Source organism: Dunckerocampus dactyliophorus, chromosome 17, assembly GCF_027744805.1.
Source record: "Dunckerocampus dactyliophorus isolate RoL2022-P2 chromosome 17, RoL_Ddac_1.1, whole genome shotgun sequence".
Classification (NCBI taxonomy): domain Eukaryota; kingdom Metazoa; phylum Chordata; class Actinopteri; order Syngnathiformes; family Syngnathidae; genus Dunckerocampus; species Dunckerocampus dactyliophorus.
Window position 1 is genome coordinate 11,019,676 of NC_072835.1, and position 19,745 is coordinate 11,039,420.

The window sequence follows — 19,745 nt, forward strand, 5'->3', positions numbered from 1 at the left end:
AGGTTAACACTCAGTCTGATTTTTACTGGAAAGTTGGACTTTTTTGAAAAGGAAATGAAAATCCAGCTTCTGAATTCTTGTCATTATATGTTACTAATTTAGGAAAGTAGACATATTTGGTGAAAGTAATTATAATGACGTGCCCTTTGCAATTTCAGTTACAGTGTGCAATGACAATACACACTATTATTTAAACTAAACCTTTGTGTAGTTTTTAAAGGTTGCTGTAAATGTTAAATGGCAAAAAATACACTGGCTCCTTTTTATTAGTTTTTTTTTTTTTTTTGCAAAGTTGTCAATTTACTCACAAGAAGCAGATATAATGTGCAAAGGTGCATTATTATTCTTAATGCACAAATAATTTTTATCTCAGCTTTTTATTCCATCTGATAGAAAAAAAACATGATTTTAATCACAGAATGTAAATACTTGTAACTTTGACTTGAATCTTGGTAGTTTTTGTTTAAATCAACATACATGTATTTTTTATATAATTGACAAACTGTATACTGTATGACCCTTAGGGATAAACTGTCAAAACATTCTTTGATTAAATACATTGCAGGATATCATGTTGAAGTTTTGTGTTGCTACTGTTAACTCGGTTGTCGGCTTGTAAAGTTGCTGCCTATAAAAATGTGTAGAGTTTTACTTCAGTTGATGATAGCCTATTACTGTATGTCTGTGATTGCTGTGGACATGTATCAGATTATTTAGTGGTAACTGCTGTCTGTAGCTACAGACCAGTTTGATGTGAGCACAGAGACTGAATCATACATCGATTTTGTTGTAAAATGAGGCTAAAAAAAGTGCTTACCGCCACAGAGTCGGCAGTTAATCTCAAAGCGAGGCATAAACACTCCACATTAGTCACTTGGTTTACTGCTGGTATGAAAAAAAGTCTGAGATCACAGAAGCATTGAGTCACGAGTTGAAATCCAGTTATGCCAATACATTCATGTGTGGCGGGTCGCCACAGATACATTTGGACCGCCACAAATACATCTGGCGCTACCCGTTTGCCCTCGCTCATAAACACATTGTAACGCACTTGGTCTGCCAGAGGGAAAAAAAGACAGAACTGGAGGGATCGGTGTTGCCAACTTAGCTTTTAGTGAAGAGTCTTTTGTTGACTCTGACATGAATGCATGTGTAGCTCTTCTCAACAAGCAGAAGATGCTGCCATGCGCCCCTCCCCCATTTCAGAGCACTCAAAGGCGGCTCAGTTTTGTTTGTGGCATAAAAAAAAAGACAAAAAGAAGCTACAGAAGAAAGTTCATTTTTAGTTCTAGTGTTCTAGTGTGGTGTTTTGCTTTTCATGCTTTTTTTACTCACTTTTTGCAAATGCGTCATGGCCAATTATGCACATTTGACAATTACAAGTCCTGTGAGAAACACTGACATTCATACAAACGCATGGAGAGGAAGGAGAATAGTGGGGACAAATACTTCGGACAGGTAAAAAACATTAGTCATGGTGGCTTAGTAGCAGTTGTGGTAAATGTGTGAGCCAGCACTGAAAAACTGGACATAGTGGTGTTGTAAAATATATTAAAGTGGCTTTAGTAATAATAATAATCACTAATATTAATAATATTTAATAATAATGACGCACGGTGGCCAAGTGGTTAGCACGTTGCCCACACAGACAGGAGATCAGGAAGATCTGGGTTTGAATCTCCACTTGCCAACTCTAAATTTTCCAGAGGCATGAATGTGAGTGTGAATAGTTTGAAATTAAGAAGCAATTAGAAATTATATCCCCGATTTATTCACATAATTGATGAATTGATTGGTTTTGTAATTTTGATTCAAAAATTGGTCATAGAATTTAATTGTTTTATCATAGCACATGAACATATTCATATGTGTCACAGTTTGGTCACAGTCACACTTTTTTTTTTACATACAAAGACTGCAATCTGCAGGCAGTTAATTCTCCAATAAATACAATCCTCAAATAGAATAAACAAATGAATAAACAGCAATTACGCAACGGTTATTTATATTAATAGTTCCAGCTTGTAGCCGCGTTACCTACATCTACTGAACAATGCCGACGCACTCATTTTGTTTACATACAGTACTATATGTCACCGGGAAGGCAAAGAGCTCCCAAACAGGAGACTTTAATGACGGAAGAGGATTTTCAAGCTGTGGCTTCTCCTTGGCACTATTGCTAGCAGTGACTCCTACTTGCCATATGCTGGGCTGTACTGTATTTCTTTATGGAGTAGACGTGTGACTACATCACGAGGCAGTCACGTTTGTAAATCTGATAACGAATACATGCACTGTTACAATAAGTACAAAAGTAACCCTAACGTGTTTGAACTTGTGCATGCGTATTGAGACAAGGCAAGATACTGCAATATTTGCTAGGGATTGTGTTTGGGACTGACAGTGATGGAGACTTCAAAAGCTTCTGAAATTGTTGTCAGGGATTAGTGATTCTGTTCTGTTTGCACTGGAGGATTCACAAACTTAAATACCATGTCTGACTTGTGGAAAGTTGAAAAAATGTCAGCTAAGATCTCTCGTCTTTTGACCAGTGATGTTTATTTCAGATAACAGATAAGACAAAAGTTAACATTTTATTTCTGTTGCAATGCTCTGTAAGCACTGTTGACTCCTGATAACCTCAATTTAAATATATTTAATTTTCACACGTAAAAAATGGTTTTGGCATATTTCGCCTTTTCAGCTGTATCGATTTTTGTCATTCGTAAGGTGATACATGTGTTGTTGGTTGATGGGAGACATTAGGCTGTTTTGTTTAAGGTAGAGATGCACAATATATATTTTTTCAAACCGATAGGTAACCTTCTGCTTCTCAAGACAGTACAGAAAACTGATTACTTCTTTATAGCTCTTAGTTTTTTACATTTACATTTAATTGTAATTTGTGCAGGTTGTTTGTCTATATGTACCCTATGATTGGGGGGGCGACTGATCCAGGGTATACCCCACTTCTCACCAGTAATCAGCTGGGATAGGCTCCAGCATACCCTCGCAACCCTAATGAGGACATGAGGTAAAAAAAATGAATGAATGAATGAATGTAGATTGTGCATACCGGGAAGTAAAAGACTCAAAGGTGGATTGACAAACGGCACCCAAAATTCTGGAAGCAAATATGTCTCAATGCTTCCCAGTTAATTAAAAATCCCAACCTACAGGTGGTTCATTTTAAAACTCTCCACAGAGTACACTACACAGGTCAAAGAATGTCTAGAATGGGTTTAAGTGACTAACATCTAACATCTGTTTAGATGTTAGCGGGCGGGGGCCTTGGGGCCGGGTTTGTCAGGTGTGTGGTGCTTAGCCGGGTGCTTGGGTGTTTGTTGCCGCATGTCTTAATGCTTCACTGAGCAGTTTTCCATGTCTTTGCCTTTCCCTTATCTGGCTGCTGGCCTGTCGGGGTTGTCGTTCCGGTGGGTGGGCGGTGTGCGGTTTGTTTGGGGGTGGGGGGTAGTCCGGTTCCTGGAGGCTGGTGGTCTGACCAGCTGCCGGTCTGGCCTTCTCGGCTCTGATGCTCTGCCAGGGCTGGGCGCTTGGCCTCTCTGCGGCTTATGGGCTCAGGGGGTGTGCTGCCTGGCGAGTGTCGTCCGGCGCAATGTGGTGGATTGGCTTGCTGCTCGTCCATTCTTCTGCCTGCTTGCTCGTTTGCTGGCTTTCCCTCTGGTGGAGGACTGGTGCTCCTGGTCATGGGCGGGCTTGCTTCCTGTTGGCAGGGGCAACTCTGGGCCCGCTGGTGTGTGACCCCTGGGGCCCATCTGCCCTTGTGGGGTGTGGTCCTTCGCCGGTCTCGGGGGCTGGTTGTCATCCGGCTGGGTTCTGGTCTGGGTTGCCTCTCTGCAGCCCCTTGCTGGTCTGCCCGGAGTGGTACAGCGGGAGAACAGTTCTGTTTCTAAAAATTGGCATTTATTTTTATCAAACAAAACTGTATAATTTGAAGTCCTTATCCAGACCTAGCAAGCTAACATGGTTAACATCATACGTCTATACATCAGTAGAGAAGCTTATGTCTATATTTCCATATATCAGTGTATGCAGTCGTGTGGCAATCATGTCCTATTTTGCTGGCAAACAGCGTTGGCTCGGAAGTACAAACTGTGGCTGCAAGGAGTTTACTAGTCGACAAAAGCCGGTATCTTCAATGATGTCGCTAGCTTTGTGGCTCTTATTTTAGCAGCGCAGGTGTCTTCATAGACTTCGGCTTTCAAAACACTGTCGCAGCGATGGCGTTTCAGGTGGCTGACAAGTTTTGATGTACTGAAGGTTGAGGTTTTTTTCCCTCCTCACGGAATGTTTGCAGAACATTTAGTGCATATGGCACACAACATGTCTTCCTCTGAGTCCCACACGATCGTCGCCATAATTGTTCACCTTTTAGCTCAGGGGAGGTGAGGAAAGGACGATAGCTGCAGCACGTCATAGAAAAGGAGCACTTGATTTGCTCACCTTTGCCCAGTAACATGCACCACAGTATGGGTAAACTCCACTCATTGGAGAGTTTTTTTTTTTTAAATATCGGTCATCTGAGCTATTTTTAATTCTGTCGGATTTCTCAGTATAATATAATTCCTCATATTGTCCCAATAATTATTGCTTCAGTAATTACTGTGCACCCCTAGTTTTAGGCATCTACTTTAGGTGGGCTACCTTGGGTGAAGGTTATACTTTAAGTCAGGGGTTTCCAAAGCGCGGCCCGGGGTTCAATTGCGGAAGGCAGCTTGTTTTTTAGTGGCTTGCAGCCCGGAAATAAGATTAAACCACAAAAATGGAAAAATAGAGCAAAGAGACATAATAAAAAATGAAAAAGTTCAAATGTTGATACTAATTACTTAACTTAATAACGCAAAGCTTTATCTTTAAATATGCAATATATCTAACCTTTCTTTCGTCTTTTTTGCAAATTTACAAATATCGGGCCCGGCATTCTTTGATTTTTCAGTGTGTGCCCTGCAGTGGAATCATTTCGGACAACCCTGCTTTAAAATATTTGTTCCCTGACTTTACTTGGTTCTTGAATACAAATGATGTATTGCTATTAACTGTTAACAAAATAAACAGTTGGATTTTTCTAGTATTGTGGTTTATTATAAAAGTAGATAATCCTATAAAAATAAAAATAAAAAAAGTAATAAAAAATGTAAAAGTATAGTAAGTAATTATTAATACTAAGTTTCTCTACCTGTACTTTTCATGCTAATGTTTACTAAGGTTCATACTAAGGTTTCACTGGAAATATTTTACACTGTAAAAATGAGTGGGAACTCTTCTTCTTACACAAACTGCAATTATATTTTAACATCCATCTTCACCTTGGGGAACAGTGTAATAAGAAAATAATTAAAAAAATAATAAATGAACACTGAGCCTAGGAAAGCACAAAAAAGCTGCAAGTCTCCAGTTTGTTCTTTGCATATTCAAGTGTGTTTTTTCTCCCCCTGAAGGTCTCTAAAGTCGCGCGTGAAGATTATGGTAGATGGAACTCTGCTCATCTCCAGTGTCACCCCAGAGGATTCCGGGAACTACACCTGCGCTCCAACAAATGGCCTGCTAGCGCCTCCCACAGCCTCAGCCAACCTCAGAGTAATGCGTACGTACATGTGTGTGTGTGTGTGCGTGTCTTTCTGTACATGTGTCTCTTCAAGCAACATGAAACGCTCCTTTTTTATTTATGAAATTGAATACCAACTTTCTGACAATTAAATTAGTAGCGGGCAACCTGCCAAACACATTCCAAAACAAATGTTCTCATAAAAATAACGGAAATAGAAAAGTGAAATTGTCATTAAACCTTTATTAACTGTACAGGCCATGTTTTAAGCAACATTTCAACATTATCATACAAATGTCACCTTATAAGTTGATGTTGAACATGAGGGCAATTCAAAGGTTTTGTGCGACTTAAGAGGCATATTTTGCTGTTGTTTGAGTGCTGTTATTGTGTTATTGACTGACATAGTAAACAATGCATACAGTATGATTTAAAGAAGATTTAAACGTGTTGCATAACATTAAAGACCAAATATTTCATTGTCAGTGTAGCAGGCCACCATACTAGAGTAACCGCTCTTAAAATCTGGCCGATTAAAGTCTTTCTTCAACAGCGCTGTAGTAAAAAAGCACGGACAATAAATACTCATAATATAATTTATTATGACAATTCGCAATGGAAAAAAAATGTAATTCCTGTAATGTAGTTATGAGAAAAACAGGGCTATGGGGATTATACAGAGTTTTATTCCCTTTTACTCATACTTTTACTTACTTCTTTACTATTATTCTTACTTCTTTTTTATTTATTTATTTTTTAATGAAACCAAAGCACCATCGGATGAATCAGGTCGGGCATGGTCCCATTCGCCACTGCAGGTTTTTTAATCCTATATACAGTAGTTTCATAAAGAACTGAACTGTAACTACTGGAATGAAAAAAAATCATAACAAATAATATCAATCCTTAACAAATATTAAATTCATAGGATACATCAACTTAGTTTCAACCAATTCTAAAAGAAGTTTTGAATGCTGTAACTTTCTTAGTTTTAGTGTTCATTCAGTCTCTGCTAAAATGTATCTTTTAAACCTGTTAGTCCATTAGGGCATGAAGGATGGTGGTTATTTAATATATGCAGCGACTCATAGTTCAATAACATGCTTGATTTATAGTGTAATTTCTTCACCATGCCTAAATAATTCTTAGTTTCATCTAGACCTGTAAACGCCTTCCGTGTGGGAAGCACTTGTAGAATATGTTTATTGCTTTTCATCACTTCTGTAAATTAATCAAAAGTCACGGTCCAGTTTCACGGGGATATGTGACTTTCCATGTGTATAAAATAGTGTGCTGTGGTTATTAAAAAATCACAAACGCCATGAAATGCATGCTTTCCCTTTCTCAGATCCAGCCCAGGCTCTTCCCATGCCCCGGGAAACTTATCTTCCCACAGGCATGGGCGGCATGGTTAACTGCTCCTCAGTAGCTGAGCCGCCTCTGCTTTATGTGGTGTGGACTAAGGATGGAGAGCCAGTGGATTTGTCATCGGTAAGAGAGTATGGGGTACTATGTGATCAAATGATTTCTGACCAGGTTTATGCTTCTGCTCTTCCTGCCATTTCTCAGAAATAACAATAAAAATACAGCGATCCCTTGCCACTTTGCAGTTCAAATTTTGCGGCTTTTGCGTTTTTTCAACAATATATTAATTAATGAATCATGCTGTTTTGTGGTTGAGTACAGGCTACTATTGAAGCATTTTTTTGGATGAAATCAAGCATTTTCAAGCGGAAAAATGGCTATGCATTCAAAGACGATCCAAGGCGATGATGATATGTAGTATTCTACACTGGTCACTAGGTGTCAGTAATGTTACTTTAATGTTTGGTGAGACACACACACAAACACAGCAGACTGGATCACTGGAACAACAGGCTGTCATTGCAAATTTGAATTATCTCACAAATGGCACAATAATCCCAAATAAAAATCCCTAATAAAAACACGGGAGACTATTGCTCTTAACCCCCATGTCACCTTGTGTCCTCCCGCCACTCAGCTCCAGCGGCACTCTGGGAACACATTTATAGCAGCACACATGAGCACGAGTCTTACTAATGTCTCAAATGGCTTATTTACTCTTGTTATGTCTACTATATTGGGTAATACGAGAGTAAAGGTGACTATAGCGGTATTAGTTCATGTCTAGAGGGCTCTAATAATGGTAAAGTCTGTACTTAGAAGGTCCTAAACGGGTTTACTATGCTTTAACTAGTAAATATTTGATTTATAAATAAGGAATCCTACTGTGCGGGAATTCACGTATCACGGTCAGTAATTGAGCCCATTTAACCAAAACGTATTCTTGTTATTGAACAAACACATTTTTAATTTAAAAAAAAGTCACAAATTGCATGTTGTTTTTGGTCTTCTCTGAAAATAATGGAAATTCTATGTTTTTACATGGAAAGATGCCCATCCTCAGTGCAATCACCCAACATGTTAGCGCTTTGCTTTTTTGAGACGGACATGTCGTAAGACACGCCACAGGAAGTGTGATATATCTCCTGTGGTGTGGAACAAAGGCTTTTGGGAGTCAGGATGTTGCCAATTATCCCAGTTGTACCGCCGCTGTCACAAGCGCTCACGATCACAGTAACGACACGCTGTCACAGACCTATTCTGATGGGTATACTGTAATAGCAACACTGATGTCAGTACAAACTCAATGATGTAAAGACAACCGGAAGTCCTTTTTGTATTTGATCCGCTTTTCCTGAAAATGGTAAAAAAAACCCCAACTAAATTCAAAGGTCTGAAAGGTCAAACATGCATTTATGTTTTTGTTCAAAGCCAATTACCATCATTCACTCAAACAGTGAATGGCCGTGTAACTGATCAAATGAGAGGATTGAGCACTCATTTCAAGACCATGATGATGTTGAGTGATTCAGTGCATTCTACCAGCACAATTATTCAGATAAAACATGTTATCCCACAAATTGTACAGGATATTGCACATTTTGTTACAATAAATGTAATATACTGTAGATTGGTCAAATATGGAACGGCAGGCAGTCCTCGGGTTATGGTGCTCCGAGTTTCGGTGTTTTGTGGTTACGTACGCTCTCCCACAAATTCATTAGAAACCTAATTTTGATTGGTAAACACGAGACTCACTCAAGAATGAGTTACAACGTGGTGCACCACTGAAGAATGCACGATGTGCAGCTCACGCGAGCCACGCTACTCTCAACACTGGACTGTCGCTACCATATGTATGGTGTGGCGTCATATTTTGTGCATGTGTGTTTCACTTCTCGGACGCATTGCATTCACATTCACAAGTCACATTTTTTTTTTGTTAAAGTATGACAACATAAAAGATGGGATTTTAACAAAAAGTCATAATTGGGCATCAAACCGAACAGTATGAATATAGTGATATGAATAGAACTCGTACATAACCTGAGGACCGGCCATATTCCCACTGCATGTAAAAGTAAAAGGAAATGGGGGGAAAAAAATTACAGAATGCTGTAACTGGTGATTTTGTTTTATATTTTTTTTATGTTTTCTCCCAGTATCCAGGGTGGACCCTAACACCGGAAGGAAATTTGCTCATGGCTACAGTCAATGATGACGCAGCGGGCGTGTACACATGCACCCCATACAACAGCTACAGGACAATGGGACCATCTGGACCAACCAAAGTCATTTTGCAGGTTGGTGTATACACAAGTGTTTTGGAATGTATAGTATGTAAAATATTGCGCATTCAACGTTGAATCTTAATTTATCCCTATCTTTTCGCCATTTAGATGCGTTTTGTAAAAGTTTTCTGCATATAAGTGTCTTGTGTTAACATTTTTGGGTGTCATAATGGATTCATTGGATATTACATTGTTTACTATTGGAAAAATGGTTTCCGTTTTTGTACAGAACGAATGAATAACGAAAACCGAGGTACCATTGTACTGTGATATTTTAATGCAATTTGTTACATTCAACCAGAAGAAATGCAAACTTTTAAGGTTATTTTCTTTTTACACACAGGTGTGGCCCAAAAAAATAATTATGATTCAAATGTGATCATTCTCACGATAATAATATTTAATAATAATGTAATCAGTAGTATATGGGGTTTTCAAATGTAGCATAATGCAAGGCAGTCTATATATCCATACAGTGATTGCGCTTAAAAATGACAATGAATGTGTCCTTCTAGTTCAACAACCACTGTGCATTCATTTTATAATAAGCCAAAATGGCATCTGTCACAGTCAATTAAAAATTTAACAGGAACAACATTTCATTGACCTTTTTACTTCGACGTCGGTGCCCTCTGGCATTAATGGAAGTCGGCTCAGTCTTACCACAATAGCTGCGCTATTAGGGAGTTAATTGCGTGGCTAATCCTTCTGTTATTAAGATAATCTTGTCCAAAGAGGCATTAATCCAGTCTTCATATCCATTGTTGTTACTGCTGCAAGCGCCGTGATTCAGCTGTGTTGCTTGGACGATTCACAGGACCCCCCATCATTCAGCATCGCTCCAGAGAAGCAGTACAAACAGAAGACTGGAAGAACCTTGCTTGTCCCATGTCAAGCAAACAACAATTTCACAGTAACAGTTACCTGGACTAAGGTACATTGAAGATGGAGAGTGAGCACTCAGTCTGTACTGATAAAACTTGACACAGTACAGAGCAACTCACTTTACATAGAAGATGCCCTGCGTGTTAATCAACATGCTACAGGGACCGGATGAATTGTAATATTGTGATTGCACAATTGAGTGATTTTTCTCCTATTATCATAAAGTAAACAACCGAAATTTAAACTTCAAAAGATGTATTTCAACATCAAAACATACTTGTCATGTTTATTACTCGCCATATTATTTTGATTGATCAGTTATTGTTAGTTGCAGTTTTTCAGTGTTTGGTGTATTGTGTCATGCATTTAATTATTTTATTTGTTACACTAAGGTTGAATTGGTTCGCCGCATATCTTATTCCATCAAACCCAATGGCTCGCTGTTGCTGCGGCCCCTCGCCAAGGACCACCACGGAAAGTGGGAGTGCAGTGTTTCTAATCGTGTTGCCTCGGTAAAAGCCTACACTCAAATCTTCGTTTTGGGTAAGTGCAAACAAGTAACAGAAGCAAAAGTCGACAATGTATTATGTGAGCTGTGCACTTTACAAGGCAGCTTTTTGACACTGCAGCTTGTTTTGTTTATTGAGGTCGACTCGCGGGTCTGAAAGGTGTTCTTTATATTGTATTTCTTTTCATGTACACAGTAAATGGAACCTCTCAACATTATTGAATCCAGTTCAGCAACACTGTAACCAATTACCTATATAACACACTGAAATAGTGAAGTAGTGTTGACATTGTTGAGTTAAAACATTACTGACTGGACATAAGGGCTGTAGAAAGCCATTTGACATCTATTGGCATGTAGCAATGCCACTCCCCACATAGCTGAATGAGCTCAAATGATCAAAGTTGCCCCCTAGCATTTCAGAGGCACACAGCAGTTGGCCAACAATCGAATTAGAGCGAGCGGATGTAAACCGGGGCCTTCGTATGGAAGTGTGAAAAATGGAGAGACTCCAACTGTTTTAGTGCACGTAAACGTACTGACTGTTGGAAATAGGGATACAGCTGGAGTCCAATTCCTACCCACAGCTGATATCTCTCTGTAATCTATAATTTACACCATTAGCCTTATTACTGGGCTCAGAGGTTTCAGTTAGTAACTATCCTAGGCCAAAACTATTTCAGGCGCAGATGAATAATCAGTTCCCGGGGTCAGGCTGTTGCCATCATAAACCCTGTATTAACTGCACAGGCAATTTATTTTAACATCACTCACTCACATCCATCCATTTTCTATGCCGCTTGTCGTCATTAGGGTTGCGGGGGTATGCTGGAGCCTATCCCAGCTGACTTTGAGTGAGAGGGAGGGTACAACCTGGACTGGTCGCACTTTCATACAAGTGTAAAAAAAATAAGTTCACCACTGCTGATTCATTGTAAAAATTAACTTTAATAGCACATTAAGCAGGCGTATCGTGAAGGTTAGTTGTGTGGCAGAAATGCATCACGCGCATTACTTCTTAACATTTAATTGTAGTGTAAAAAGAAGTTATTCACTGTTGATGAAATGTAAAAATAAAGCAACTTCAATGAAAAAGTTAACTGCTGTCATACAAAAAACACTTTAGATTAACTTTACAGATTATAATATGCGAAAACAACGCTAAAAACCCACAGCATTTCAGGATGTGGAATCAAATTATGGAATGGATTGAGTAAGGAACTCAAACAAAGCACCAAGATGAGCAATTTCAAGAAACAATACAGTTGATGTTTGCAAAATACAAGGAAGAAGAGTTTTGAACCACTGTGTACAAAATGCTTTGTCTCATCACGACAACACTCATTACTTTTCATTCTTGTGAGTTCATTGTCAGTACGCTAGGTCCCCAATTTACGAACACAATTGATTCCAGACGACTGTTCTTATGTCGAATTGTTCTTAAATAGGGGAAAAGGTAATATTACCAATTATATACCTGTAGGTACTACATGTACGTGTATACATATACAGTATATGCGTATGTATGTAAATATGAGTTTGGATGCAGTAGTAATATTAAATGAGGATAATTAATGAAAAAACAATAATAAAAATGATATAATAATACGTAATGATAAATGTTATTTACCTTGGAAGAGGAGTGGTCGAGCATACGTCGTTGTGGTGGAGAAGGAGGAGGAGTTATTGAGAAAAAGGACAAATCGTCATCGTCGTTAGACTCTTCTAAAAGAGGTAGTGTTCTGTTGGTGGTGTAGAATTAAGCAGGCCTATTAACTCTTCATAAACTTTAATCACACGCTCTGTCCAGGTTGTATAATTTAGCTTTCCATTTAGCTTTATCTCCCTCTTCCTCTGTTGGTCCCATTAGCAGTGTCACAGTGCCCTCTACTGGTCAAGCATGTACAGTAGCAGTATAAATACTAATTGAGCGACTACAAGGCAAAATAAAATAAAATATAGACCAGTCGGCTTGTGTTTGTATCCGCGAATGTTTGCTAGTCGGATGTTCGTAAGTTGGGGACCTAGTGTACTCACTTATTATCACAGCTAAGTTCAGTTATGGCCTTAAACTATTTATTATTTATTATTTACTATTATGTGATTAGTAGTTATTGTGATTGAAGAAAAACCCTGACAATTATTTTACTACACTGTTACATTACCTTATCATTTTCCATTGTATCATTTTTCCATGTATCAACTGGTAAAGACTACATCAGAGTACAGAAAGTGAATAAATGTATTGCAATTGATGTGAAATGGACGAGGCGTAGGATTAAATACGCTTTGCTTCTTCATACTCCTTTTGGACATGTGGAACTGCGAATTGAACTATGTGATGTATTCCACTGTAACTTGTATGCATGTTCAAATAAAATTAAACCATTCCCATTCCCATTAACTTTGATTGACAAGTGACCACGCATACTGCTTTGAATTCAGTTAAATCCAGTGTATTTTCTTCTTTTCTTCTCACGTTCTTCTAATAAAACCCCATGTTGAGGCTTGTCAAAACGCACATACAGGTGGTGCAGTTCACGATGTTTCGTAGTTACCACACACTCCCATAAATTATTTAAAATGACTTACTTACTTTTGACCTAATCAGTTTGTTTTGTAAAGACTCGCTTGAGAACGGGTTATGTGCACGCGGCGGACAAACACGTAGTCACTCGCAGGTACACTGAGAAGGGACGCCCCCTGTTCTCGCTCACCAAGCTCCGCCCTGCATTGTGTCTCCCAAGCTCAAGGTCGACTCCGTTGATGGCGGAAAAGGAAAGACACCACCATCGAAGTAAAAACCGAACATCGGCAAAATGCTCAGAAAGGGGAGAAACGGCAATCAGCACTAGCTGCTTGCCCGGTCCAAGCCACTAGACCACCGTGACCAAAACAACGATGATTAAAAAAGGAGAATTTGCTGATATGAAATGGACAGATAATCACTGTTTATTTAAGTTTTGTATATTTGTTTATTACTGTATTTCATATGTCCTTTGTGTGCTATGTGTACAGTGTGATTGACTTAGGCATTAATTTATGTTTAGTTTTATGTAAAAGTTCCGACTTACACTAAAAATCAACTTACACTTCGTAGGAACGGAACTTGTTTGTAAACCGAGGATCTCCTGTGCAGTGGGACCCACTTAAGTCGGTCCAACTTATGTCGACAACCCGTCTATATTGACCAACTCACCAATTCCCGGTCCATTGTGGTCTTATTATTACTAAAAAGCGCCTGCTTAAGTCGACGTCGACATACATGGGGTCATTTCTGTGAAAAGACGTACTGATATCGTTAACGTCACCATTATTGCTAAAGAGCGTCAAACAACAATAGCGACATAACTACTGTCTAGTTACACAGCAATAATGCATGCACACAATGACTTCCTGTTCAGTGCACAGGAAGCGTCAAAATAAAAACAAAGCAGTATCAACCTGCAGAAATACGCATAAATGGAGGAAAGTGACGCAGTGTTGCCCCAGGACTGTAATCTGTTTTGGGGGTGGGGAATGACGTAATCGCGTTGTCGTTGAAATTGCATAATTAGCCTTGACACATTTGCAAAGTGTAAGTAACAAAAGATGAAAAACACTTGCTGCTCCTTTAGAAGAGCTATACTTACTTTCATGTCGAGAGTCTCCAAAAGTCTCTTCACTAAATTCACTCTTCGTCGCTTTTTTGAAGAAGAATATATTGAGGGGTCTGATGACTCGCTAAATATGGCGACAAAGTTGCTAAGTTGGCAACGCTGATCCCTCCTGCTTATCCTCTTATTCTCTGGCAGATCAGCTGCGTTATAATGTGTTTATGAGCAAGGGCGAACTGATAGCGCCAAATGTATTTGTGGAGGGCCAAATGTATTTGTAGTGGGACATGGCGATGTCAAGAAATTGCCGTAGTTTCAAATAGCGCTCATTTTAATTATATCTTTGGCAAAAGTCACAAGTAAATGTTGAGGCAATGGTTATGTTGACAGCCACTTATGTTGATGTCAGTCAGCCAGCCAGAGGCGTGTTGATATAAACAGACTCCACTTTAGAATTATTTCTTTGATGCTGTTGAACTGGACGCTTTTGAGGTGCACAATTACGGCCCGAAAGGTATGATGATGTGCTTTTTCTGTGAGAATGTCATGAGTGGATGCTTGCATTTCCAACCTTCCACCAGATGTAAAACATTGGTCCAGTTCAAGATGGGTGTTAATGATATAAGGCCGTTAAAAGTGCTGTTCAATTTACATGAACTCCTGTCTGTTCTTCCCATTACAGGAACCAGCCCCCACGCAGCTACAATGCTGTCTGTCTCTCCAGGGGTGAAGCAGGCCAATATATCTTGGGAGGCAGGCTTTGACGGAGGTTCAGCACAGACATTTTCAGTTTGGTGGGTGTAAAGCTTCCCACTTTCTGCTTGGGCTGTAACCATGGCAGCTTTTGACAGCACTCGTATTACTCTATTGATCTTTGGAATGAGGAATTCATTTATCCGTTATCACGTCTTGGCAGCTACAATAAAATATGCCACTGCACTGCAGCGCTTTATAATGCGGTGGCCATGCTATGGCAACATTAGGAGGATACTGACAAGCGACAAGCGATAAATTGGTTCATGACAATCAGCACTTTTATAATGGTGACATAAATGAACACAGCGGGTTTGGGTTGGCTTTGTAGTCTGTGCGTAGATTCGTGGTGATCTGATGTATTCCATATGATATATTTAGTGATTTTGATATTTTAAGGGTGGATTGGAATGCAAATGGAAATAGGACTGCATCATCATGTAGCAAACTGTCACGGCAAAGATAAGATTAGAGCGACAGCATAGACAGTAAATAATATTATGATATTAGTGATTATGTATTTGCGGGAGCTCTGTGGGCAAATAATGGCATTCCCTCCTTGTTTTCACACATAAAACAGGACCTTACACTTAACTGTACCACATTAATAAAACATATTCTCACCTTTAATGAAAGATGACACTTCAACCAAGGAGTTTCAAACCTTTTTTTAAGACTGACATTAATAATTTTCCAAAGTTCTTTCAGTTGTGAATAGGTGAATCGCTCTTTTCTTCTTTTGCCTCAGGAGTCAAGAAATTTGCTCTGTATAAAATAGATATGTAGGACCTCTGCTCTGCAAGAGATAACGACAATCGCTCTAATTAGAGTGGCAAGCTCTCTGTGCTATAAGTAGGGATACATCAGTGCTGTCTTTGAAACAAAATTTGGAGCCGGTGATGAGGATGAATGATTAATGAAACCCGTTTTTCTGTCATGTTTCATGAAAGCAGACTCCCATAATTCCCCTCCTCTCTTTTGTTTTCACATCTCGTCTCTCGCTCTGATTCCTTCTGCAGGGTAAAAAAAATGTCGGTGCGTGATAACGAAAGCAAGCAGGACTGGTTCTCTGTGCCCGTGCCCCCCCTCTATGGCAGCTCCCTGCTGGTGACAGGCCTGTCTCCTGCTACAGAATATCAGTTCAGCATCCTGTCCCACAACAAAATGGGCACGGGACCTTTTAGCGGAATTACCACAGCACGAACTTTAGGTCAGTACCCTCCTCTGTTATCCACTTAATCTTTCTGTCGTAGAATTCCAAGATCTGATAATAGCTTGGTGAAAAAACACTGCACTGAAGAAAACAAATCTCATAGCAGCAGCTCATTTTTTTTCTTTTCGATAAGCAAAGCATAAAACACTGGTTTTGTCGAGTCTTTATGTGCGCTCTTGGAGGTCATCCATCCTTATTTGTGTGCTACTTGGGTGCTGCTTAGCAACTATAGCAACCTGAATGTGTAAGTGTTTGTGTTAAGCCACTTTCAGACTAGTACTGTATTTTATTTGGAAACAATGGTAGAAATTGTAGGGCCACTTACCACCACTTACGAAAAACCCTCATACTTTTGCTTTTAATCATTTAATCTGTAATTCCTTATATCAGTGGTGATCCTCTGACATGTCATGGAATGGCATCAGTGAGACAACATTTTAATGTTTTGTGTCACATGTCATCCAACACATGACAATGAGTTCTCCACATTGAGATGTCCTTAGTTTAGTTCACTAGGAATGCCCCAGTCTTGGGTGACCTTAACTGCAAATCTGTTAAGGTAGGTATACAAGGTAACAGGCTTATCTCGGGGTAATACTGTTATCATTATAATTCAGTATCAAATTTCATGCAATCATTTAACTGTTATTCAGGGATAGTTTGTTGATTTCTTTTGGTCAACTTAAAGTTGCCTGCACATTACCAAATGTTCTTCAAATTCAGATTCTTGATCTTGACTAGCAATGTTTTTCAGCTTCAGTCTGATTCAGTGAAATTAATCTTAATATCACTGAACACAACAGCACATGCACAAATGCAGAAAGAGACTCTAAATTGTCCATAGGTATGAATGTGAGTGTGAATGGTTGTTTGTTTATATGTGCCCTGCTGGCCGGCTGGCGACAAGTCCAGGGCGTACCTCGCCTCTCGCCCAAAGTCCACTGGGGTGGGCTCCAGCATATCTGCCGACCGTAGTGAGGACAAGCGGCATAGATGGATGGATAAAATGAATTATGTATTTACAATGTAGTGCAATGGTTCCCAATCGTTTCACAGTCTCGTACGCCTTCAGACATTTGACCTGAAGCCATGCATCCACTATTCCTGCACACTTAAAGTAAAACTGCACATTTTTGGGGAATTTTGCCCATCATCGACAATTCTTTTGTGAGACATAAACACAAGTCTTTCCCTTTTCTGTGTTCTAAAGACAGAAAAACAGCTAGCACGAGGCAGCTAGCAATGTATGTATGGGGATTCACCTATTTCATCTGTAAAGCCCTCAAAAAAACCCTCCAAAAACCGCCAACAATGCTCCATTTACATGATGTGACCTGCATATTAACCAAGGTACAGCAACATCGTAAGAACTACTTTTCTGGCATAGTGACACAGGGCCTTACCATGCAACGTTATTCTCTGCCTGGGGTGAGTACAAGTAACGCTATGGGCTCTGTGAAATAAAAGTGCCCATGAAGGAAGCAATACTTAAAATGACCAAAATACCGCAAAACACTGTAAGCATTATCATGAATGTATTATGAACAACATGGTCACATAAAACGTTGTTGGAGGTTTTTTAATAGAGGACTTCATAGCCATAATAGGTAAAGCCCCAGTACATGCATTATTAGCTGCCTCGTGCTAGCAGTTTTTCAATCTTTAGATGCACAGAAAAGAGAAAGACGTGTTCATGTCTCACGTAAGGATTGTGGATGATGGGCAATATAAAAAAAAAGTGCAGTTTTCCTGTAAAAACATAAACCAGTGTCTGTACGCACACAATAAAACTCGTCCTCATTTGTCTATTCATGAATGTACACACATACACCAGGGCATGTGCCAGGCCGGCTATACAGTACCTGTTGACTCATCCAGCTGTAGTGCTTGTATGCACTGTGGTAGCTTTTTTTTTTTTTTTTAATGTCCTCCGCCATGTCATTAGTGCGCAGAGAAACTGTGTTGTTGAAGGCATTGTCTGTGTAGTTTTTCTGGCCGTAGTCTCAAAAAATCCTGTGGCTTATTTTACAACTGCACATATACAGTCGTTCCTTTGCAGTTCAAATTTTGCTCTGCCATTAGTTTTCAAACATACTGTATATTAAAACATCATGCCGTTTTATGGTTGAACACGGCATATTATGTAAAAAAAAGATGCATTTTTAAGCAAATGGTATGTATTTTTTGTCTAAGTGAAGCATTTCTAAGCATAGAAAATGCCTAAATGAACTAAAATACAAAAAAAAATTAAGAAAATGATTCAAAATGAAATGTAGTAATTTACTTGGATCACTATTGGTCATTAATTGTTCGATGAGATAAGCAGTAGACTTGATTGCAAGATTGAAGAACAGGCTTTGCAGGTTTAAATTATTTAATAATAATAATAATAATAATAATATTAACAGGCACAATGATAATAACGTCATAATGATAACTATGATCATAATAATAACACAGGCTGCTGCTGCGGCCATAATGACAAGTTAAAACTCAACTCTGAACTCGACATCACTTCCTGTCAGCAACCCATTCTGGTCCCCTACTAGCATCGGAACGCACTCACTGTGACACTGTTTTTTTTGGTATAAATGGTATAATTGCCGTTAAATAAATGCTTTAAATTATACTGCATGTGCTATTTTTGGAAATCTGAATATAAAAGTGACTCTATGGGTGTTATTTCATGTCTAGAGGGTTTTAATAATGTTAAAAAAATATATTTCAAAGATTGTAAACAAGTTTTGTAGGCCATTACCACGAAAATATTCAATTTATAAATAAGGAAGCATGCTTTGTGGAAATGTATTTATGACGGTCGTGTCTGGAACCAATTAACCACGATAAACAAGGGATTACTGTACTAGTCAGTGCATCTAGTCAAGAAACATATTACAGACTCATAGCTCAGAAATGTCACTAATTAGTCACAGCACCACTAAAGAAGACTAGCTTTCATTTAGCACACAATATTAATGAACTATTCAAGATTGAAACACTTTTAATACACAACATAATCATCAAAATTACTTATTTGTTTTCATAGCGTGCACAGGACATTGTGCATTATACTCCCTGCGCTGTGCAGGTGCTGTTCACATGACGAGGAGTTCAAGCGCACTGCGTAACGCTGAGTGTTCGGCTTTCAGGCACCAATGTATGCGCTGTTTTTCATTTTAATTCACGTACCGTCTATGACAATTTGTGTACCTTTGGGGGTACATGTACCCCACTTTGGGAACCTCAGATGTAGTGCATTACCTCTTTGAAAATATCATAATTTATGATACAGTTCTTGTAATTTGATGGTTATAATATTTTGGATGGCCGTTGTAAATTAGCATAAAGTGATTAAAGTCATCTTTCATCTCGAGTTTCAGTAATTAGAAGCAGCAGCTATTTGATCAATGATCATTAATTTTTCAACATTATCCAGCAAATATGCCTGAGTTAACTCTTGGAACTTTCCTGCATGTTTACTTGAATTTAGTACAAGTGCCTTAACTTCTTTAACGACACTGACTCTTTGTAAACATTTCTGTTTGAGCGGCAGGACTGCAATTTCCTG

The 19,745-nt window shown here is 39.0% G+C and overlaps 1 protein-coding gene across 5 annotated transcripts in view; it reads left to right on the forward strand.

Annotated features, from left to right (window-relative positions):
• LOC129170088 (protein turtle homolog A-like) overlaps nucleotides 1-19,745 on the forward strand; it is a 73,570-nt gene that overhangs the window by 43,905 nt on the left and 9,920 nt on the right. For all 5 annotated transcript variants that reach the window (XM_054757278.1, XM_054757279.1, XM_054757276.1 and 2 more), the window contains 7 exons: nucleotides 5,460-5,605; nucleotides 6,915-7,057; nucleotides 9,094-9,234; nucleotides 10,040-10,156; nucleotides 10,500-10,650; nucleotides 14,894-15,005; nucleotides 15,984-16,174. In XM_054757278.1, the coding sequence (XP_054613253.1) occupies nucleotides 5,460-5,605; nucleotides 6,915-7,057; nucleotides 9,094-9,234; nucleotides 10,040-10,156; nucleotides 10,500-10,650; nucleotides 14,894-15,005; nucleotides 15,984-16,174 (1,001 nt within the window). The remainder of the gene's footprint in view (nucleotides 1-5,459; nucleotides 5,606-6,914; nucleotides 7,058-9,093; nucleotides 9,235-10,039; nucleotides 10,157-10,499; nucleotides 10,651-14,893; nucleotides 15,006-15,983; nucleotides 16,175-19,745) is intronic.